This window comes from Diabrotica undecimpunctata, chromosome 2 (genome assembly GCF_040954645.1).
Source record: "Diabrotica undecimpunctata isolate CICGRU chromosome 2, icDiaUnde3, whole genome shotgun sequence".
NCBI lineage: Eukaryota > Metazoa > Arthropoda > Insecta > Coleoptera > Chrysomelidae > Diabrotica > Diabrotica undecimpunctata.
Window position 1 is genome coordinate 97,508,987 of NC_092804.1, and position 24,886 is coordinate 97,533,872.

The window sequence follows — 24,886 nt, forward strand, 5'->3', positions numbered from 1 at the left end:
ATAAAAATGACAGGGGACGGTTTTCTCTCCACACCAGTAACTAAGCGGATTGCAACAGACTAACACCTGGACTTCGGTGTCTTTAAAGATCTCCTCAACCTAGAGTTGGGGAGTCCATTGAGGAAATATGTTCAAAATTATTAAACAAAAATGTATATTCTGTTTTTGATTTATCTGAAAGTTATCACCAACTTTCAATTGATGAAAATTCTTCATGGAAATGTTGTTTCTCTACACACTATGGAACTTACAGGTTTTTAGTTTTACCTTTTGGGTTATCAAATTCTCAAGACCTTTTTCAAGAGGCAGTTGAAAAGCATTTTGGTGATATTAAAAACATTGTAGTTTGTCATGATGATATGATCATAGCAGGGGCGTCTCAAGATGAACATGATCAAGCGGTCAAAGAGGTGATAAATAGAGCAAAAGAGGTGGGTGCTAGATTTAATAAAGAGAAAATTCAATTTAGCAAAAAAGAAGTAAAGTTTATGGGACAAATTTTTTCTCATTTAGGAATGAAAGTAGATCCTGAGAGGACAGATGCTTTATGTAAATTAGAAACTCCAAAAAGTAAATTAGAGTTACAAAGAATAATAGGTTCCTTTAACTATATTAGACGTTATGTTAAAAATATGGCTGAGCACATGCAAATTTTATGTGAACTTTTAAAAAACAATGTAGAATGGCAATGGTTGCCTAAACACCAGGAATGTTTTGATAAGTTAAAGAAAATAATTTCAAATTCTCCAGCTCTGGTACCATTTGATCCAAATAAAAAGATAGTTTTGCAATGTGATGCATCCAAAAATGGAATTGGGTGTTGTATGTTTTAAAACTATGATGGTATGTTGAAATTAGTTGCATGTTCATCTAGGTCTATAAATGAACATGAAATAAATTACAGCCAGACAGAGAAAGAGTTATTAGCCATTTTTTATGGTACACAAAAATTTCATAACTTTATTTACCAGTGTGATGTTGATGTCCAAACAGATCATAAACCAATAATTTCAATTATGCAGAAACCAATATGCAAAATTGGGTCAGTAAGGTTGCGGCGTTTAAGGCTAAAATTATTAAAGTACATATTAAAAATTTATTATGTTCCAGGAAAGCATATTCAATTTGCAGATATGCTTTCTAGAGCTAGTTTAAAGGCACAAACCCTTGATTTAGAGATGTTTGATATGGTTCATTCAGTCTCACTATACTTACCAATGACAGATAAAAAAATATATCAGTTTAGAGAAGAAACCTCTAAAGATAAAGTTTTGGCTACAATTGTTGATTTTTATTATAAAGGCTGGCCTAAAGAAAACAAGACTCCAGAGTATATAAAGCCATATTACAGTATTAAAAATGATATATATATATATATATATATATATATATATATATATATATATATATATTGAAGCAGGAATTGTTTTTGTTGAAAATAAAATAATTGTACCAAAATCTCTAAAACAGGAAATGATTACTCTGTTACATAAAGGTCATATAGGAACTAGTAAAACTATTAATAAAGCAAGATCTTTATTTATTTGGCCAAACCTTAGGGATGATATTGTCCAGTTTATAAAAAAATGTAGAATTTGTGAAAAATTCATGCCAAATAATTATAGAGAGCCAATGTTAGCACATTCAATACCAAAATTGAGGTTTAATAAATTTGCGGCTGATATTTTGGAATTTGGTGGTAAATCTTACTTAATTCTAATAGATTATTTTTCCCATTGGATAGAGATGCTATCATTAAATAATAAAACATCTGAAGCCATAATAGATGCAATGCAAGATGTTTTTTCCAGATTTGGCTATCCTCAATTTTTAATTGCAGATAATTTACCATTTATATCATTTAAGTGTAAAAAAATATTACGATAATAAACAAATTACAGTCCTGACATGTTCACCTCATTACCACCAAAGTAAAAGGCTAAAAGCACTTGCTGAAAAGGCTGTAGGAATTTGTAAACAAATTTTAAAAAAAAGTTTTACAGAAAACTCTGATTATCGTGAGTTAGTTTTAGAATATAATAATACTGCTATTATTTCATTAAGTGCATCTCCATCACAAATATTAAATAGTAGATCTTTGAGAACAGAAATACCAGTAAATAGTGAACAATTACAACCTAAAATTCAGAATGAGATTTATAAACTGTTATCGGACCAACAACAAAAAACAAAAGTTCAGTATGATAAACATAGTAAACGTACACCAACAACTTATAAAAGGGGGGATAATGTAGTTGTTAAGAGTAGTGTTGATAAAGTATGGTATAAAGCTGTTATTGTAGAAAAAGCTAAAGAACCCAGATCGTACTGGATAAGAAAGGAATGCAATAATAGGATAGTTAGAAGAAACACAAGACACATAAGACCATCACATACAAAATCAGATGTAGCAGACATGTATCTTGAACCTGAGTTGTATCCACACACAAACCCAAATAGTTATAAGGATAATGATAATAATGATTTAAATAATGCATGTATTCAGGATAATGATTTAACAAATTTGTTTAATGAACATAGGAATACGGATATTGTAAGTCCTCATTATAGCTGCTCAAAAAATAATGATAGTAAGAAATGTAATGTTTCAAAATTCGGACGTACAATTAAACCTAGGGTACGCCTTAATCTTTAAGGGGAAGGTGTTTGACATTAATGTAAGATAGGCTTAACGTAAACCTGGTAACTATGTCAAATATGTCAATGTCAAGTCAACACCACTTCCCAACGGGGACAATGGGCGACATGATCATGTTGTAATGTATGAATATTATTAATATATGTTCAGCCAATACAGTAGTTTAATTGAGACCTTATTAACATACTTTAAACAGTAATAAGACTTTACTGTTATGTACCAAACCCAATTACTCAAGTAGGGTAAGCTGAAGTTTATGAAGCAACAGACCATGATTCACCCTTTCAAAGACCTTTGAAAAGTTAGTAATCGTCGCCTCAAAGCAACAGTACGATATGTAAAATAATGTAGTTTCGAGAAAAACGCATTTAAAAATTTTACGAAATTTCAGTAATTAATAACTTTTTTATATTCGAATGGATTTACGTGGAATTTTGTTTGAGTACCTAACTTTCCATGTGTCAAATAACAATTTATATTAATTAATAAAAAAGTGAAAAATAATTGGAAAAAAATTAGTTGTCCTACTGTTGCCCTCAAAGATAATCGGTTTTTTAACGATATCCGTAAATTTCTGTTATATAAACTTATATTGCACCAAAGTTTTGTTTAAAATTTTAAACATTTCAATACAAAAAACAAAACAATTTTGTTGTTCAAACATGTTATTACATAAATAATAACATAAACATACTTCTTTTCCGAAAATTTAAAAATTTGACAAGATAATCAACAAAATAAAATGAAAAAATCATCAGAATCAGTAATGGTAGTAGCGGATACTGAAAGTTGTGAAAGTACAAATTTATTGCATTGTATTAAATTAGCCCAAAATTTCTAAAGGGGAATTTATCATGAATTTAACTTTGCTTGACCTTTTGCTTAACCTTTTTCCTGTGCTTGATAAATTCCAGATAAAAACTCAGAATCAGTGTTATTTTTGTTTGTTAAATACACTAAATACTGACTTCTTTATACCCATAATTTGTACAATTTAAATTGGCCGAATTATTCATTTTTACTCTTTAACATACACCTTTTAACATCAATGTAATAGAACTATTGTTTAAGATTACTGAAGATAAAATTGTGACCGCAAGCTTAATAGTATAAACAAAGACATAATCGCAACTCAGCAATAAGTACATGGCAACAGTAGGATATGTGCGTAAGATAACTTAGTGTTGCATTAATATTGATGACCAAAATGGGTAAACGACAAAATATAATGGTATGATATGTATGTTGTCTTAGTGTTGCAATATAAAATTTGGACTAAAAGGAATTAAGCTACACAAGGATATGTAATATTATGAAAAAAGATCACTTTTTATTTATCCTAGTGTGACATGAATATCACAAAAGTAATTTTTTTTACATATCCTACTGTTGCTTTGAGGCGATATTTTACATACCTGAACCTCCTTCTTGAAAGCTGAAACAATGTGTTGTTGATAGATAATCAAATTAGTTAAGATAGACTTTTTACTCCCGAATCCATGTTGGTGGCTAATCAATAAAGCATAACAGTACCAAATCAAAGGTTTGCAGTAAAGCTACTAAAATAACTTAGGGATTGAAGACAGTATAACCACATCATCATTTCCTTAAAATAGGAGTAATATAAGTATCATTCCAAGTCGAAGAATATAAGTATGTGCAATTTTAATGATGGTTTTATGATGTTTAAATAAATAACATAAAGGTACACAGATAGTGTAAAGCATCTTTTTAGAAAATACCTGGAAACATTATTTTGGGCCACAGTTTAATTTATATATAAGGCACAAAATTCTATCATAATTAATAAGCGAAAACATAATAAGGGTATATCCACATTCTATTAATGTTCTGAAGATCACCCAATTTATTTTCCATTCAAAAATCTTTAGCTGCAAACAGTCTGCGTTTAAAACACTTTTTACTATTTCTTTTCAAAGAATATATGGTGTAGTTGTTTTAATGCTCCATATATTTTTTTCTTTTTAGGGGTAATTGTACTTCTTGATATCTTACACTGCTTCAATATTTTCAGCGGTGTGATATTCTTAAGGGAAACACCTAAAAACAAATTTAATGTTAATTTATTTATTCAATCCTTACAAGGCAAAATTTATTCATTATATTAACCTTCGTGTAGTGGCATTACTGCGTGAGAGACTTAGTAGACTGGTTTTTGATGTGAGTATTAAACAATTTATTGTAAGTATTAGAATGTTTCAGTACCTTCATATATCTTTGTCAGACTTTAGCAATGGGAGATTAGGAACACAGGCAAGCTCATATTTCTAGTTTTTAGTCCCAGCTAGTCTATAACACGGAGGCAACTAAACTTATAAAAAACTCTAGTATCGCTATCCGAACGTTAATCAAACTGTTAATTTCATAATTAATCATATTAGAGAATGTTTACAAATCTGCTGATGACAATACGAAACATAAAATTTTAACTACAATAATCTTTTAAATCCTTACTCTCATCAGTTTGTATAATAAAAATCTCTTCCGTTTGGTAACTGTGCATAATTGTGTTCATAAAATAGTAACCAATTGGAAAATTATTAATTGTTATCTTCCCAATACTTACTTACTTACTTACAATGTACTGGCAACTTACTTACAATGGGTTATCTCAAATGATTGAAACATTTGTAAAGATTCACTTTAAGTAAAATGATTTTTATTAATTACATATCAGGATTACTTATTTTCTGTTACATTTGCTTCCGCACACAACATTGAAACACCTCTGGGATGTACATTAGAAGAGTAATCTAAAATCAATCAGTTATTTGTTCTCTAATATCAAATACTTATTGAATTCACCATGCAAATGGAAGCTAGGAATTGCATTTGAATACAATCTATGACTCCATGAAGAAACAAACTCATCTTCAAAGTGCCAGTGGCATATTCGTTTTGTTTAAAAAACTGTAGTGGAATTCATCATATCTATATTAGGGTTTTTTATAACACTAAACCACTTCCTAAATCGTTTATTGTCTTTATTATCAGGATTTGGAAAGGCATGTCTAATAGTTGACAAATTGGTACATTGTACGATACATTTATTGTAAAAAAAATATATTTAACTAATTACTATTCATCTGCAAAATACTATTTGAACGCCAGGAACATTTGAAACACAGACCACTAACGTAGGTGATTTGTAATTCAGAAACTAATTTGAGGTTAATGCTAACAATAACCCAGAGCTATTAAACTACGATTAGTTTGATTACTTTGCAATTTGCAATAATAACCATCAAACCAAACAATATAGACGCATAACAACCATGCTAATCAATTACTGGCAACTGGAAACTGACAATTATAATATTTAGTTTCGTTCTAAACCTAAACTGTAGTGTATAGCGTTTGTATCGGTACTACAAATGACATTTAGTTTAGTTTGACTTTGAGCTACCTGCGTGAAACATCTAGTTATTAGTGGTCTGTGGCATAGTACATAAAAAAAATAGTGGCATAGTACAAGAGAGATAGGACATCGGGGAAGTCTGTTTTGACGATTCCACTCGTACGTAATGGCGGCGGCGCTACAGTCACTCTAGGTGGGGGTATGACATAGCGGGAGACGCATGTGCCGTGGATGGAAGAAAATAAAGTGAAGATAATGAAGAATGAATAATGGTGTTGGTATGCCATTGCAAATGGCAATGGTTTTGTTGTAATCCTCTTGAATTGTAAAAAAAGTTTTAAACATTGTTCCACGATCGTTAAAATGGAACGAAATAAGAGGGTGGAATGATAGTGTAGTAAGACGGAAATATGTAAATTTATAGGACTTTGTATTTGTGGTGTAAAAGTGTAAATGGCAGAGACCAGAAATTTATTAACTTCCTTAAAAGTAAACCAGAATGCACTAGGATAGATCCCATGAAATTAATTGCTCATAGAAAATATGAGAGTAGGAGAAAACAATTTTGTAAGTACAGGTGATAAATGTAATTAAATTATTTCCAGTATAAAACTGTACAATTTGTATATTATAGTTCTCTTCAATATATTTTGAAAAGCTTCTTTATTAATAATATTACTTTTTATATTGTATACATGTTTTACAAAAAAAGTGTCTTCTTTGTTTGTAAATAATTTCTGTTTACAGTCTCATATGGAATCTTTAAAATTCTTTTAGCGTTTTATTTATATCTTCATCATCAAACATATTTTATCTGCTCCTCTCTCACAATTGCTTCAATCTGTATCTACCTTGTGCTGTTAAGTTTATAGAAATGATGTTTATACCCTTGTTGTTCTATTGTAATTTCTTAAAAATGTCTTATAGAACAAGGGTGAACAGTTTGGGAGAAATGGTGTGTCCTTGTCGCACTCCCCGTTGTAGTACATAGTTACATATTTTAATTTTATGTAAATAGTTACATATTTCACTTTAATTATACATAGTCACATATTTTCCTTTTATTGTACATAGTTACATATTTTACTTTTATTTTACACATAAAAATAGTTTATTTTTTATTTATATATATTTATGTATCAAATACATTAGATAAATAATAAAGCTCTAACATATACACACATGCGGACACACACACACACACAGACATGAACAAACACATACAAGTAGCATAGCAGGACTAAAGCGCCTCATGATGCTTTACACTATTCAGTAAATATATAGATGAAAGTAGCCTTCCATAGCACATCAGGAAGCCTGGGAAGCATTGGGGCATCGAAGATGTGGTCCCTAATTTACTAGGACCAATCCTTCTCACCTCAATGAATTGTATGCCTGAATGTCCATATGGGTATGCAAGTCTCCGCAGGTAGGGCTTATTTATTTTGTTTGCTTGCTTGCGTGTAATTCCATATATCATTTTGTAGGTTGCAGTGAATAGATGGTTAAGTTCAGAATGGAACCTAGTTTGGTGGACACAGATTCTTATACACGGATACGGGTGAAGACCACCACAATGGCAGTGATGACTTAGATCTATATAATATATTATACCTCTGTGATTCCTCAAATTTTATAAATTACAGAAATAAATAAATTTTTAAGAATATCTGTTTTTTATAATGATGTTTCAATGTAATGGAAAACAGATATAGGGTTGAGTTTACCTAAAGTACAAGCTGAATATAGCCGCAAATGTCAAAAATATTTCGGTTTGGCAGTGTTGGCATGTTTTTATAATGCATATGTTGTATGCTTCAAATATAAAGAGATAAAGTTTTTAAAAAGTTCATTTTGATTATACTATTTTATTACTTCTGCAATTTTTAATTTATATGAAGTAATGAGTAAATATTTGTCTCTTTCGAGATTAATTGCAAACATCTGTTGTAATCTGGCAACTGCTGATTTGACGATTGCCAAATCTATCCACTAATCTATCAAAGGGTAATTGCTAAAAAAATTTCTAATAATTAAGTGCAATTAATCTCCAAAGAAACAAATATTTACTTATTGTTGTTTTATATAAATCAAAAATTGCAGAATTCATAACATAATATAAACAAAATGTACTTTTCTAAAGCTTTATCTTTTTATATTTGAAGCATACAGCATCTATATTAAAAAAACCTGCCAACACTGCTATACCGAAATTGTTTGTTCCATGTTTGACATTTGCGGCTATAATCAGCTTATACTTTCGGTAAACTCCACCCAGATATAGTCATAAAATAATAAATAAAAACTTATCCTGTACCAAAACATATGTCTATTATCTGATATGTTATACATTTTTTGTCTATAAAATTGCATAAGTGTATACTACATTTTTGGACTGAGAATATATTTTGGAGAAGTTTTTATTTATTATTTTATGACTATATTTATTTTCCATATAAAATTCGGAACATTTTGAATTTCCCGCCTTAAATTCAAAACCCACATTTTGAATTTGCCGCTAAATATTTTAGTTCCCGATTCCGAACTTATTTGGCGCTAGAAACTCTCTCCCCACTTTTTCTTCGGCACCTTACTAGGGGTGTATATACTTTGGTCTGCGGTACCGGCTTCAATCAATTCCATACATTTATGCGTCCTCTCTCTTTCCTTGTCTAAAATATACATATACACATGTATATAAAGTGACGGCAGTTGCCATCTTAGTAATTATTTAAATTTAAAATATTTTACTTCGATAGAATTCGGATTTTCAGTAAGGATATTAAAATATCACGTCTTTATTGTTAAATTAGAGCAAGTTGAAAAAATACCTAAAAAGCTCTTAAAGAACACGTAACTTAACAATTTAAATAAACAAACTTAAAACATAATTCTATAGGTAAACCCAATTCTTCCGCTCTGATTATGTATAAAGTTAAATTATTTTTTGTTTGAATTTTTCCCCTATTAATTACTAAATTCAGTCGTGCGTGTCATCGGAAATAATATACGAAACATTATTTGGTTGCTACGGATAGTTTTGACGTTTACTCACAACAAATAAAACATGCGTTTAATACTCAACTAGATATAGTTTTTTTATACAAAATGCCCAAACTTATTGCAGATCAACAATTGGATTTAAAATTAAATGGAGACAAAGTAAGTTTTCAGAAGTTTAAATTTTAATTTATGCTCGAATTTTTTATTGAAATTTTAGGTTAATATAGAGGCAAGATACAAAAGTAGATACAATAATACGGCAAGCTACAAATCTTTGTCCTTAGCTAAGGCGTTTTTGAGACCTGCTTCGACTATCCCTTCTTTAAATTTGGAGGAAAGAGTAAGTTATTTACTTTTATATCTCATATAGTTAATGTCGACAAGTTTATTGTTAAACTTTTCATTAATTTTACATAAACCTATTTTATTACTTACTTAATTTATATATACTTTCATAAAACCAGATATATGCATCAGATTTTGATAATTGAGAAAGCCAAAATGGGACAAGAGATGATTTAAAAATGTTCGGTTTAGAGAATTTTAGGTAGTATTCAAAACAGATCTGGTATTATTGTGATATTAATGGATTAGTTACAGAGATATAGTTAAGAGTATGGCGATACTGTTTACAGCCATTATACGAACTTTTTAATTCCTAGTTCCTTCTGCCCGATCAATGTCGCATATATATATATATATATATATATATATATATATATATATATATATATATATATATATATATATATATATATATATATATATATATATATATATATAACATACGACTTTATATGACCAACTTTTCGTTTCAATTATTAAATTTGTTTCTTGTATTATTTTGTCGAGTAGGGAAAAATCTGATAGAAGATAAACTTGTGTTATTTTCTATTACTTAGTATCTAATGATTTCAAAAATTATCAATTTGTGTATTATACAATCCGTTGTATCAGACGATATGCTTATAACCCAAAATTATAAATCCATTTTTTTTAGAGTCGAAAATATAGCAAGACAAGATAACTTGCTATCAAAACATCGGTGGGTGGTTAAAATTATAATTTTATGAAATTTCTATGTAGGCAGAAATGTTTGGGTAATGAAATTCTTATATATATATATATATATATATATATATATATATATATATATATATATATATATATATATATTATATAAATAAAATAAATAAAAAAAAACCCTTACAAGACAGTAACTTTATTCCCATTCTTCTTTCCATTTTTTTTGTTGGTTTGTTTTTTAAAGAAAAAGAAAAAAGGAATCCTTTTTTAAAAAAGGTCTATCCCCGTTCCGCTCGCTAGGTAATTCCCTCAATAATCGTACCTCCTCCCTGCATTCCAAAGAAACACATGTACGACAATAAGCCACATGTGAAAATTATATAACATCCTAGAGCTGATAGAAAACAATCGAAAAGATTAGTGTGGTTTGACCCTTGAAAGAGCTTAAACTAACATTCAAATGAAGCCATCGGTTAAAATTAAATGAACAATAGTGTTCTTACAGTTTTTCTTGCATTTTTTTTGTTTCGTTTCTCTCGTTTAGTTGTTTATCTTTAATGTTAAGTTATCGTAGAGTTTTCATAACATCTAAAAAAACCTACAAATTGTTTTTGTAAGTATGAACCCTTGTTTTTATTTGTAGTGAACTGATGATGCTTTTAAAAATAAAAGCGAAACGTATTCGAATAAATCAATAAAGTAGTTGACGATCTTCATTTGTCAATTATTGACCGATAAAACCTCTGCTATTCAACCATTGAATATATTTTAAATTTAATCAACGGTCGTATTTTTTGTGCTATATACATATATATATATATATATATATATATATATATATATATATATATATATATATATATATATATATATATATATATCATCATTCTCTTTGCCTTTATCCCTATAAGGAGGTCGGCTTCCCTAATTACATTTCTCCATAAATTTCTATCTTGCGTCATATCAATATTAATACCCTTTACCGACATGTCCTGCCTAAGCGTCTCCCCCATGTCTTTTTTGCCTTTCTTTCTAATTACTTTCAGGAACCTTCAGATCAGCAATTCTTCGTATTGGGTGATTATCGTCTCTACGTTTAACATGACCAAATCATCTTAACCTACGCTCTCTCATCTTGGCAACAATTGGTACCACCCCTAGACTTCCGCTTATATACTCATTCCTAATTTTATTCTTTTTTGTCACTTCGCTCATTCATCTAAGCATTCTCATTCCCGCCACATGCATTCGTTGTTCCTCCTTCTTTTTAACTGTCCAGCATTTAGTTCCTTACATCATAGCTGGTCTTATGCTGTTTTATAGAATTTTTCCTTCAGCTTCATTAGAATTTTTCTATCATACAACACACAACTTGCTTTCTTTCACTTTATCCATTGAACCCCCATTACTCTCTAATACCGATCCTAGGTACTTAAAAATATTACTTTTCACAATTATTATCACCATTTCACCATCTTTAAATAAACATTCCAAATACTCTGCTTTTGTACTACTAAGTTTTATACCGTTTTCCTCGAGAGCTTGTCTCCACTATTCCAGTTTTTGTTTTAAGTCACTTTCACTATTTCCCACTAACACTACATCATCAGCATATACATTAAGCAGCACGAAATATAACCCTGTAGTTTCGATGCTATTTGATCCAGAACTAATGGGAATAAATAAGGACTAAGCACCAAGCCTTAGTGCAATCCTACTTTCACATGAAATTTATCAGTCTCTCCTACACCTGTCCTAAGACTAGTTGTTACCATCTCATACATGTCTCTCACAATCTTTATATATTCACCGGAGACTCCTTTCTTATTGAGTGCCCACCACAGAATCTCCCAAGGAACTCTTTCATATGCTTTCTTAAGATCAATGAATACCATATGAGCGTTTGTTTTTTTATTCCTGTATTTTTCCATCAACTGCCTTATAATGAAAATTGCGTCTGCTGTTGATCTGCCTTGTATAAAGCTAAACTGATTATCGGATACTTCGGTTTCGTCAAGTATCCGTCTGTCAACTACTCTCTTCTATATTTTCATGGTGTGACTAAGAAGTTTTATGGCCCTGTTGTTTGTACATTGTTGTACATCTCCCTTATTTTTGTAGACAGCTATTAATACACTGCTTCTCCATTCATTTGACATTTTGTCCAACTTCCATAATTCTATATTAAATAGACCTGTAAATCAATTTGTCCCTGTCTCTCCTAATGCCTTCCACACTTCTCCAGGAATATCATCTGGTCCAACTGCTTTTCCTTTCTTTATTTTTTGAATTGTTTGAGCCACTTCTTTGGTTGATATTTCGGTCACCATTGCTGTTACTTCCTCCGTTAATTCAACTGATTGTCTGTCAAATTATTCATTTTTAATGACCTATCAAAGTATTTTTTTATCATTTTTTGACATACTTTTCGTGAATTGGTATTTTACTATTTTCATCTCGAATACATCTAATTTAATTAAAATCTTTTGCTTTCTTTGTTCTATGTTTGGCTATTTTATAAATCTTGGCTTCTCCTTCCCCGGTATCATGTGGATCGTATAGATTATTATACGCTTCTGCTTTAGCTATTTTTAATGCAACTTCTGCTTCCTTTTTGATGAACTTATAACTTTGAAGATTTTTGTCCGACCTATTTTCTTGCGACTGTTTATATAATTTTGTCTTGTCTCTTTTTTTTTCTTGAACTTCGTTAGACCGCCACCAGGTCTTTTTATTTACAAACTTCTTTCCTGACGTTTTTCCAAGTATTTCAATAGTAGTATCTCTAATGATACTGGCCATCTTTCTTCAAATTGTATTAGGACTTTCTTTCATGTTCCAACCCTTTTTCTTATCTTCTTCTACCAACCTTCTTTCTTATCTTTTAATATCCATAATTTGATTTTTTGTGGTCCTCTTCGATATTTCGGTTGTGTTTCGCTTTTTACTTAGATGTCCAGTGCAAGAAACTTATGTTATTGACTTACTGTCTCACTACCTATTACCTAGCAGTCCTTACATTTATGTATATCTTTTTTTCTTGTATGAAATAATCTGTTATGCATTGATTTTGTCTACTTTTGTACGTAACAAGTTTCTGTTTTTTGAAAGAATGTGTTAACAATGGCCATATCTAACGCTATTGCTAATTCACGCATGTAATCTCCAGCTTCATTTCTAGTTCCAAATCCTAGTCCTCCATGAATTGGTTCATATCCTGCCTTGGATTGGCCCACATGTGAATTAAAATGACACCCTATTATAATTTTCTCTGCTGATGGAATATCACTTAATATGTCTCCTAATGAATTATATAAAGCTTTTCTTTCATTCTCACCCAGCTCTGTTTGAGGAACTTACACGTTTACAATATACAATACTTCTTTATCAAGTACAAAAATCACTGACATTATTCTATCACTCGTTTTTACAACATCTACTACGCTATCTTTCATTTTATTATATATATATATATATATATATATATATATATATATATATATATATATATATATATATATATATATATATATATATATATATATATATATATATATATATATATATTAGAAGTGATTATTTCGACCAAAAAATAATTTATAAATACGTTCAAATTATCGGGTAAAGTGGTCTATAATAAAAATCTTTCTTTTTTCTAAATTACTCAATATTTCGCTATTTATTTAAAAGCTTCCTCAGGAGTAAACTAAAAACAATTTGAACATTACAAAAAATGGCGTACAAATACATTTTAAAAACACTTACAGAATTTAAAAGATTTCGCAAATAAAAACTGACATTGAAGTATTTGAAATATTGAATGGCAAGATTAAATTGTCTTAAGCACGTTCGTTACAGCTATACGATAAAAAATTAAAATTATTTCAAATCTAAAAATAAAAATAACAATAAAAGAAAAGTTAGAAGAATAATATTTATTTGATGAATTATTAAGGTTAGTTGTTATTAAGATGAATGTTGGCTATTTTTAATATTTATAAATTTTGTTCAATATGTTACAATATATGTTACTTAACTGTCCAGTGTCCGTTTTATAATGTAAAGTGTTTTTATTTTTATTAATGTAATACATTTCAAGAAATAATCTACTTTTTTAGTTATCAGTCTGTGCCAAAATGTGAGCTTTGTTATAGTCTAGCATATGACCAGTGTTTTCATAGTGCTCAACCACTGCGCAAGTATTTTTTCTCAAGCGGCAATCACTTTTATGTTGTGTGATGCGTTGCTTTAGCCATTGTGATGTTTGACCAATATAGCTATTTTGACATCCTAAACACGGTATTTCATAAACGACATTACTTTTATATAAGGTTGGTACTGGGTCTTTGATTTTTGAAAATAGTTGTTTGCTGTTCATGGTATTATATTTAGCTATACTAATATTAGGAACATTTTTGAATATGGATATGATAGAATGAGTTAGACCATTAATAAAGGGAAGTTTTTTATATTTGATTGATTTGTTATTAGAATCATGGACGGGACCGTCATAGAAATTAGTGCTGTAAATCAGTTTTTTTAAAATTTGTTTAGAATATCCGTTGTTACGAAAAATTTTGTATATTATGTTCAGATTTTTTTGTAAAAAGTTGTCATCAACAATGGACATTATCCTGTTTTTCATACCTAGTACGGTATTATATTTTGACGGGTGGTATGGTTTGAATAGTAATTCATATACCTGCCTGATGCTGTCGGTTTTTGGTACCAATCCAATGTCAAAATATTGTCATTTGTTCTTATTACTCTTGTGTCTAAAAATGGTATACTAAAATCTGTCTCAGTTTCAATTGTAAACTGAAGATGTTTATTAAATGAATTAAAAATGTTTAGTGTGGTATTGATTTTATTTTATTCTCAAATTTTTGGAACACCGATGGGTTCCCCGATTAGTCCAATCCTTGCAACTATTGTAACTGATCATCTCTTAGATAATGTGATTACGCAATTACCGTTTATATATAAATATGTCGATGACATCATTTGTGCAGTTCCATCTTATCACATCAATACCACACTAAACATTTTTAATTCATTTAATAAACATCTTCAGTTTACAATTTAAACTGAGACAGATTTTAGTATACCATTTTTAGACACAAGAGTAATAAGAACAAATGACAATATTTTGACATTGGATTGGTACCAAAAACCGACAGCATTAGGCAGGTATATAAATTACTATTCAAACCATACCCCCCGTCAAAAATATAATACCGTACTAGGTATGAAAAACAGGATAATGTCCATTGTTGATGACAACTTTTTACAAAAAACTCTGAACATAATATACAAAATTTTTCGTAACAACGGATATCCTAAACAAATTAAAAAAAAACTGATTTACAGCACTAATTTCTATGACGGTCCCGTCCATGATTCTAATAACAAATCAATCACATATAAAAAACTTCCCTTTATTAATGGTCTAACTCATTCTGTCATATCCATATTCAAAAATGTTCCTAATATTAGTATAGCTAAATATAATACCATGAACAGCAAACAACTATTTTTAAAAATCAAAGACCCAGTACTGTTGCCGAGAGGGGGCATTTGGGCCTGTAGGACCCATCGCCGGCTCTGCGGACTTCTTCCTGTCCTCGGAATTAGACCGGGTGTTGACCATCTTTGCTTGTCACTGATAAAATGGTTTAATACTGCTACTGGTATAAAATAACGGTTACCGTGACAAGTATCTGTTATAGGTAACAGTTCCAAGGAGCAGTTACAAAATAACAGATCAAAAATAGAAAACAGAACAGGTAAAATAGTCTAAGTATTCCTTGACTTACGGAAGGAATAACTTAGTAAACAAGAACAATAAAATGGTATAAAAGTACAATGCAAAGAAAATGTTTCTAAGTGTTTCTTGACTTACGGAAGAAACAACTTAGAGTGAAAACAAACAAGAGAATCAAATATGGAAAAATAAGAATACAAATACTTATAAGTGTTTCTTGACTTACGGAAGAAACGACTTACAAATACGAAAAATCAAATACAGAAAATATGTGGAAATATTGCTAAGTGTTTCTTGACTTACGGAAGAAACAACTTAGCATAAAATAGAAAATGAAAAAAACAAATGTATTAAGTATTTTCTTAACTTAAGAAAGAAAATATCTTAGATAAAATATCGGAAATAATAATGCTACAATGATTATGAAAATATTTCTAAGTGTTCTTTTGACTTACCGGAAAAGGACGGCTTAGACGCACAATTAAAATAACAAGTCAAATATTCAGAGAAATATTTCTAAGAGTTCTTTGACTTACCGGAAAGAACTACTTAGACAAAGTACAAATCAAAATATAAAATAGAAAAGGTGAGATAAATATTTCTAAGTGTTCTTAACTTACGGAAGAACAACTTAGACACAAAATACAAGAAAAATAAACAATCAAAATAATCAAATGAAATATCACACAATCAGTACATGAATAAATATAGATCAATGTAATATTCTAACCTGAAAAGATCTGAATATACAATAATGCTAAAATAAAAATGGTATATAGGAAATCAGAAATAAAACAATAACTTAGTAGGTACAATAATAGCACCGACTAGGTCTACAGTAGAAGAGGCAAGCTCGACTGATCGATGAGAGAAAATCTACCTGCTTTTATGTAAAACAAATCCTTTGTTTTACGTAGCGAAAGTGGAATTTTCCTGCATCGAATCAATTAGAAATTTGGATTTGGCCAACCTTGGAATTCCCAAGTATTTTGACCGATATCCAAATTCCTTGATGCCTCCGGCACGGCTGTCACGCCTCCGGAGGACAGTACCAACCTTATATAAAAGTAATGTCGTTTATGAAATACCGTGTTTAGGATGTCAAAATAGCTATATTGGTCAAACTTCACAATGGCTAAAACAACGCATCACACAACATAAAAGTGATTGCCGCTTGAGAAAAAATACTTGCGCAGTGGTTGAGCACTATGAAAACACTGGTCATATGCTAGACTATAACAAAGCTCACTTTTTGGCACAGACTGATAACTACAAAAGTAGATTATTTCTTGAAATGTATTACATTAATAAAAATAAAAACACTTTAAATTATAAAACGGACACTGGACAGTTAAGTAACATATATTGTAACATATTGAACAAAATTTATAAATATTAAAAATAGCCAACATTCATCTTAATAACAACTAACCTTAATAATTCATCAAATAAATATTATTCTTCTAACTTTTCTTTTATTGTTATTTTTATTTTTACATTTGAAATAATTTTAATTTTTTATCGTATAGCTGTAACGAACGTGCTTAAGACAATTTAATCTTGACATTTAATATTTCAAATACTTCAATGTCAGTTTTTATTTGCGAAATCTTTTAAATTCTGTAAGTGTTTTTAAAATGTATTTGTACGCCATTTTTTGTAATGTTCAAATTGTTTTTAGTTTACTTCTGAGGAAGCTTTTAAATAAATAGCGAAATATTGAGTAATTTAGAAAAAAAAAAGATTTTTATTATAGACCACTTTACCCGATAATTTGAATGTATATATATATATATATATATATATATATATATATATATATATATATATATATATATATATATATATATATATATATATATATATATATATATATATATATATATATATATAAATATATACAAGCAACACAGTTTGTTAGGGTTGCAGTCAGAAAATGACCGGGATGTTAATGAAACACTCTTTTGACTTTTTGTCTAGCTTTCGGAATGGTTTTATTCCCTTTTCAAGACACTGTAATAAGCAAAATATGTAAATATTTATAAAATATCACAATTCTTCAGTGCAACTTACTAGTCGTTGAGATTATTTGTAAAAGCATTGACACTCAACATTAATAACATACATATAAAATATAAAATAATGGACAAAATACATTCTGTTCATTTTGAACATTTAATTTACCAATAATTCAAATTGTTCAAAATAACTTCCTGTGACCCCCATACAATAATACAGTATATTATGTTCAAAGCCTTTTCGTACATTTGCAAATTCCTCCAATGTGATTAATCCTTATTCTGTCACAATTCTTTCTCGCAACTCTGTAAGATCTGCAGGCGCAGTGGCGTATATTTTTGATTCTAGGTATCCCCACAAAAATAAATCCAAAGGCGAAAGATCGGTGATCGGGTCGGCCACTCTATTGAACCCCTTCTGCCAATCCAACGCCATGGGAAACGTTGATTCAAACATTGTCTTACGCGTATATCATAATATGGCGGTGCCACATCCTGTCGTAAGGTGAGTTTATCCTCTAACTAAAAGATTATGATCAGATTTCAATGTGTCAGTGATAAGCGGACCAATAACTTCTTCTAACAAATTTAGATAAGTTGTTCAGTTGAGATTTTCTTTAAGAAATAATGGTCCAATAACGTGATTTCCTAAATTGCCAGCCCATACATTTAATTTCTGAGGTATTTGTGATTTGTCTTCATGAATAAATAAGGATTACTGTTACTCCAATAACGGCAATTATATCTATTTACTTAACCATTTAACATAAACTTACATTCGTCGAAAAAACACGTATTGTGCAATCGTTGTTGGTTGTTAATTATGATTTCACTAAATTATTCACAAAATTGAAACCTACGATCAGAATCGTATTCGTTTAATTGATAAAAGTAATCGTATTTTATAATCGTGAAATTTATTGGATTTTATAATTCGATAAACGCTATATGCTGATACACCAGATGCACGAGATAGTTGTCTGATAGTCTGTCGATTATCCATTTGTAAATGACTCAATACCGCCACTTCAACTGCTTCATTTTGCACTCGATGGTCTACTTCAGTGGCGGCTTTTGGGGGTAGGCAAGATAGGCCGGGCCTACCCAATAATTTTAAGAGCTTTAAAATGAAAAACATATATTCAACAATTATGTTAATGCATGTAAATAACTTTTAAATGTACTAAATCACTCAATACATTAGCGTCCGTTAAAACAACTATGTTATTATATTACCACAGAAAGCATCGAATCGTATTCAGGCATTTTAAATATCATTAATAGGCCCCATCGGAACTGGTCGACCCAGCTCACATAAAATCCTCGTACAAAAAGCGTTTGAAGTTAAGCAGCTTGCCGGATAACGATTTATATTGTCGTGTTTATGCTTGCTGTTTAGGCACCAGAGGATTGGGCCTACGACGACCATCTTTGCCACTTGTAACGTAACTATCGAATTGTAATATAAATTTTATTTTAAATTATGATAAAAAAATATGTAACATTATCTATAATTGTAACATATTTTTAAACAAACAACACAATTGCAAACAAGTGCACGGTTGCCCAAATAAATTTTAAAAAATTCGTAAAATTCGAAGAAAAAAAATCACATTTGCATGATTTCTATATCGCCTGATTGTATACAACTTATATATGTGAGATTGTTTTATAACTGATAGATAAAAATGAGTTTTTATGGCGCTTTACCAGGTTGCAGTAATAGTAATGTTGATAGTGAGTGTTTGGACATTGTTGTTTCACTATTGGAATCGCCATTACTAGAAGAATTGAAATTGATAGAAAAAAAATTATTATGAATGAAAGACCTACTCCAACATTGCGTATTTACCAAAAAGATGGGAAAAAGGTGCGTACTTTTAATTGCTCTTGGTATGATGTCTACAAATGGTTGTCTGGATGTATTACGAAAAACAGACTATATTGTTGGCCGTGTTTGTTATTTTCTAATAAGAAATGTGTATGGAATTGTGAAGGATACTTTAATTTAAAAAATATGTCTGCCTCATTAAAAAACATTCCAGTTGCAAGGAACATTTAAGTAATTTCCTGTCCTTTAACGGTGTACAGAAGAGGGCGTTTTCTGTTCGCGATTTTCTAGATTCAAAAATCGCAAAAATTAGATACAACGAAGAAGTTTAAATAAACAAAGAAATCATTAAAAAATTAGTTAGGGGGAGTCATGACCCCGTGACCCCTCTCTCTGGATCCATCACTGATTATACATAGCTATATGTAATTTGCTGGCTTGGCCTACCCAAAATTTTACTACACCAGCCGCCACTGGTCTACTTCGTGTTTTGTGTTGTTAACGTCACCTGTAGCTTCACCCTTAACGTATTTTTGACTTACGTTTTTTCTGGGTGGTTCGTATTAAATATCCTTGCCGTAGCCTAAGAATACTGATTAATTTCATAGTATAGCTTAACTAATTCTATTTTTTTTTCTCTTTAATTTCCCATTGTTGTAAGCCTTTACAATGATATCTCTGATTAATCAGTCGTTAACAAATCTCAAATCAAAAGTAACCTGGTAAACACTAAAGAAGATAATTAGGATTCATTATCTTTAGAAAAATTCATATGAAAAAGTGATATTTTTACAAAAAGAAAAAAAAATATCTTCAACACAATGGCATATTGATATCGATTTGCAGGTTGATTGAATTATTGTATTGGAGGTCACTAAAAACATTTAATTAGTAAATTTGGTGAAACTTTATGTTTTTTTTTTGTTATTACTGATATTAAACCAATATATTAGTTAAATTTAAAATTACCTTTAAAGTGATTACGTAAATTAAAAAAAAATAAAGTGTCGTGTAGAGAAAAAATGGCCTTTTAAATAATTTACCTCTCGACCACTTGCTATTTACCGTAGGTTGATGCGGGACAGTAGGGGGTTAAATTTGAGGGCATAAATTTTGCATCAACATTCTAATCCCCCCCCCCCCCCAATACAAATTGATGTGTTTTCTTAAATTTTGAAGAAACTCTCGGTTTCTGAGTTTCTGGAAGGGGGGTCAAGATTTCATTGGAACACACTGTATATATATATATATATATATATATATATATATATATATATAAAATATATTAATATATAATAATGTTTGGTTAATAAACACGTTTTCTATTTTAGAATAATTCTGACGATGAAACGTTATCTGCGAATCGTCCTTTTTCTGCTGGATATATCCCAAAAAGATCTCATTATTTCCATAAATGTTATCTAGATAGCCTTGAACATAGTACAGAAGAGATAGAAGGTAATAAAATTAATTTATTTTTGATATATTTATATATATATATATATATATATATATATATATATATATATATATATATATATATATATATATATATATATATATATATATATATATATATATATATATATCGCCTTCCGGCAACAATACCAGGACAACTCAAAAAAACGTGTTTCGAGAAAATCGAGTTTAAAGTTTTTGGAATTTTGTACAGCCATTTTATGCTTTGAGTTATATACGTTTTTGACTAAAACTATGTTCTTTGTTTCAGTTGATGTCAAAGATTGCTTTTCAGTTCATTTTAGCAATCTTGTGCTATCACTCGATTTAATAATTAGCAATTAATTGAAAAAATTTTGAGTTGTTCCAGTATTGTTGCCAGAATTATTTCATTATTATGAAATATCTACTCATTCTGATATCCCATTTAAAGAGTAACAGCATAAATAGAAATGATGAATAAAAAGTAGACGGTAGTTTAATAGTTTTATTAAAAAGTTATAATGTTCACAAAGAAATTTCAAGAGGCCAAGCATCAGAAAAATTGTGTGTATTATTAATTAATGGGGTACACAAACTTGGTAGCTAAACATAACACTAGGATCACTTCATTTGACTGCCTTATTAATTAATAAGTCTTTGTAAAAACTGTGATAGGTAGAGATAATGAGATTGTCAGAGACTAGAGACATCAAATCTTTTTTCTTGTTCTCAGATATTCCCACCGGTTTGTCATACGCCGCTTTTTTGGGCCAGTTTTTTATTACATTAATTTTATCAGTAGTAGTCAACTGGTTGCAATTCTTGCGCAATTTTAGCTTCTTTTGGTTATGTTCATCGAAAATATTAACAGTCTTGAAGTCATCTAAGTATGATAATTTGTAGAGGAATTCAAAAGGTTTTTCTCTGACAATTTTTACTATTTTGATGTCTGAGAATGAAAAGGTGTCAGAATCAATATTCTTATTAAAATTTTTGCCGATTTTTCCTGCCAAATCCTTGAAATCGATAAAATCGTTGAATGCAAATTATATTACACGATACAGTGGAGATGTCTTTTTCGCACTTTTCATTAGCTGGTAGTACTGGGCCGGCACATAAATGGGTCCAGTTTTTCGAGTCCTCCTTAATTCCGCCTCAATCGTTGAATGAACCGAATCACCCTCATTTTGAGTGTGCCCGGAGATCAAATATTTATGGGAGATGCTTTTTATATTACTGAACTGTGTAATGGCGTACATGTACATGCTCAACAAGAATTTATTTTTTTGTTGTCCGCAGCAGTTGTCGGTGAAGAAAATGAACTCTATATCTCCTTCTGCGCTCATAGCTCTCTCTTCAATAAATTTAAAAATGCATGTAGCTATTTCATTGGCACCTCTGTGGGCATCACCCTCGTGCCAGACATTACAAATAGCTTGTTTTGTTTTCAAGTCAAATACAGTTAGGTTGTACGTAGAGAGTTTCGACTTGTAGTAAAACGTTGAAACTTCTCCTTTAGGAGTAGGCAATGCTGCTTGTAAGTCGTATGTTGCTACGATAACATCTGCTGCCGATTGAGTTTTATCCATCTCTTTCTCTTTTCGAGCCAAGTCTTTTTCCTGATGATGTCGCTTGAGTTCTTCTGCATTCTTTTCTCGAAGTTCTTTATTGTAGTTTTGAAACGCTGTGCAAAATTGACACTAATCTTTTTTGGGCGTAAAAAATGACAAATTGTATTCTTGGTTGAAAATACGTGAAAACATCGTCTGATTTCCAAAATGTTTGCCTTGTTGTCTGCATTTCTTAACGTAATCACGATAGATTTGCGATATTGACTTACCTCCTTCGATAAAATGCCTTGTGGTGTTAGCTCTTGTATAGTGGCTATCCACTTTCGGGATTGAATCAATGTGTGCTCTCATGTCGTTCTTAATAGAAACATCAACTACTTTTCTATTAGTGTGTTTACCACGCCGGTCTGGCTGAACGAAACCAGCCTCGTTTTTAAGGAAACTCGTCGAAATTGCGCGTTTACTGATTCCCAATGTAGCCATAAAAAAAATTTACATACTCTAAGTCGCAAATTATTCACTTCAAAATAGAAGGCATGATTCAATTTTCTAGAATTTTCTTTGGCATAACGATACTGAGGTTTTACTTCAGCTGAGTGACGAACCACAAAATCTCGCTGCTTTTCTATACTGCCAAGTTCCCAGTATCGATTGAATAAAGACATCCTTATTTCTTCTGAAATTTTTAAAGGACAGTTGTGTGGACAATTTCTGCAAGGAGGTTTTATGACTCTTGCTTTAACGATTTTATTAGATTTCCGTGAAGTGTATTCTTTGCCCGAATTACGAAGCTGTTTATTCTTGTTACTTTTCCATTCTGAAGGACAGGCAACTCGTTTTTTTCCTCTTTTTGTAGTGGCTCCGCCTTCGTTTTCTGGTGAAAAATTATTGACATCAACCAGAACTTTAGCTGCTGGGCAAATTTGATGATTTTGTTTGAGCCTACTTTCTTGGGATTGTCGGATCTCTTTCGCTTGCTTTTTGGTCGACTGGTTCATGTTAGCCTCATCCATTTCAACACTGTCTGGCGACGTAACGTAGTCCGATACATCGAAATCTGGATCTTTAATTGAGTCGTCATCTCCGAAAGGTTCGACAATATCACTAATTGTGGATTCGTTGTCTAGATTTTCAATCGTGTCTTCAGCATTGTTAGTGGGTTCAAAACGTGCTAAAGTATTTTTATTTGAACAAGGTGAGATTTGGGTGAACTTTTCGCATAATATGGCCAAGTCTTTATCAGTTATTATAGTCGAAAAGCGATCATATTCAAAAATAAAGGGGTTCCATACACTTACATTATCAATCGTGCGTGACGCTGGATTATTAGGTTCTGAATCTAGATTCTCCTTTTCATTTTGATTCTGTCTACATAATGATAGTAAAAGCCGACCTCGCCCACCAACATCAGAATGAGACGGTCCCTGAAAACAAATGAGCCGAAATGTAATTTTGAATATTACTCGTACATTACAGTTATTCTTAAGTTAATATGTTACGATATTCGTAAATTCGATATGATATTCGTAAGTAAAGATGTGTGGAAATTTTAAAGTGTGTGACGTGCATTTTGTCACCCCCAAGTAAAATCAACCAACGGTACAAGCTCAACTTTAAAGTCGAGGGTTAGCAGAACCTAAATACAAATTTTTTATGCAATGCAGAGTTGACCCTGACAAAAATATACTCCAAAACGGTCATTTACTGGACTATTTCTGTGTATTTTAATTTTCAAATATTTATTTTATGCCTTAATCTCTGTCCGAAATTGTTCGCAAAATCGCACCAATCTGCTATCTATTCATAATTATAACACTGTTATTAAAAAGGTACCTACGTAAAATTCTTTAGTTATGACCAAAGTAAAGATATCACATAGTGAATAATTTAAAAATATACAATAATACTTACTTTGGAGCCTGAATAGAGGGACATCTCTAAAAACAATTCAAAAAGATGTGACAACTCAAAATGGATAACCGAAGTTAAGGCATGCACACTGAGACAATTCAAAAGGTTCACTGTTCGTGACACACTCTCTTCAAACGTCGGTAACAGAGTGACGGCCTAGAATAACAGAGACACATAGAAGCGACATAGCGGTCCAAATGCGTGTACCATTTTTGTATACGCATGCCCGATTCTGGTTGTATTACTGTCAAAAACACGTGCTTATTCTTAAATTCTGGTTGTTT

General features: G+C 30.6%; 1 protein-coding gene across 2 annotated transcripts in view; it reads left to right on the top strand.

Annotated features, from left to right (window-relative positions):
- The first annotated feature begins 9,057 nt into the window (after positions 1-9,057).
- Positions 9,058-24,886, top strand: part of dila (centrosomal protein dilatory) — a 421,620-nt gene continuing 405,791 nt past the window's right edge. For both annotated transcript variants that reach the window (XM_072523241.1, XM_072523242.1), the window contains exons 1-3: positions 9,058-9,200; positions 9,259-9,381; positions 21,012-21,138. In XM_072523241.1, the coding sequence (XP_072379342.1) occupies positions 9,147-9,200; positions 9,259-9,381; positions 21,012-21,138 (304 nt within the window). In that variant the 5' untranslated portion in view covers positions 9,058-9,146. The remainder of the gene's footprint in view (positions 9,201-9,258; positions 9,382-21,011; positions 21,139-24,886) is intronic.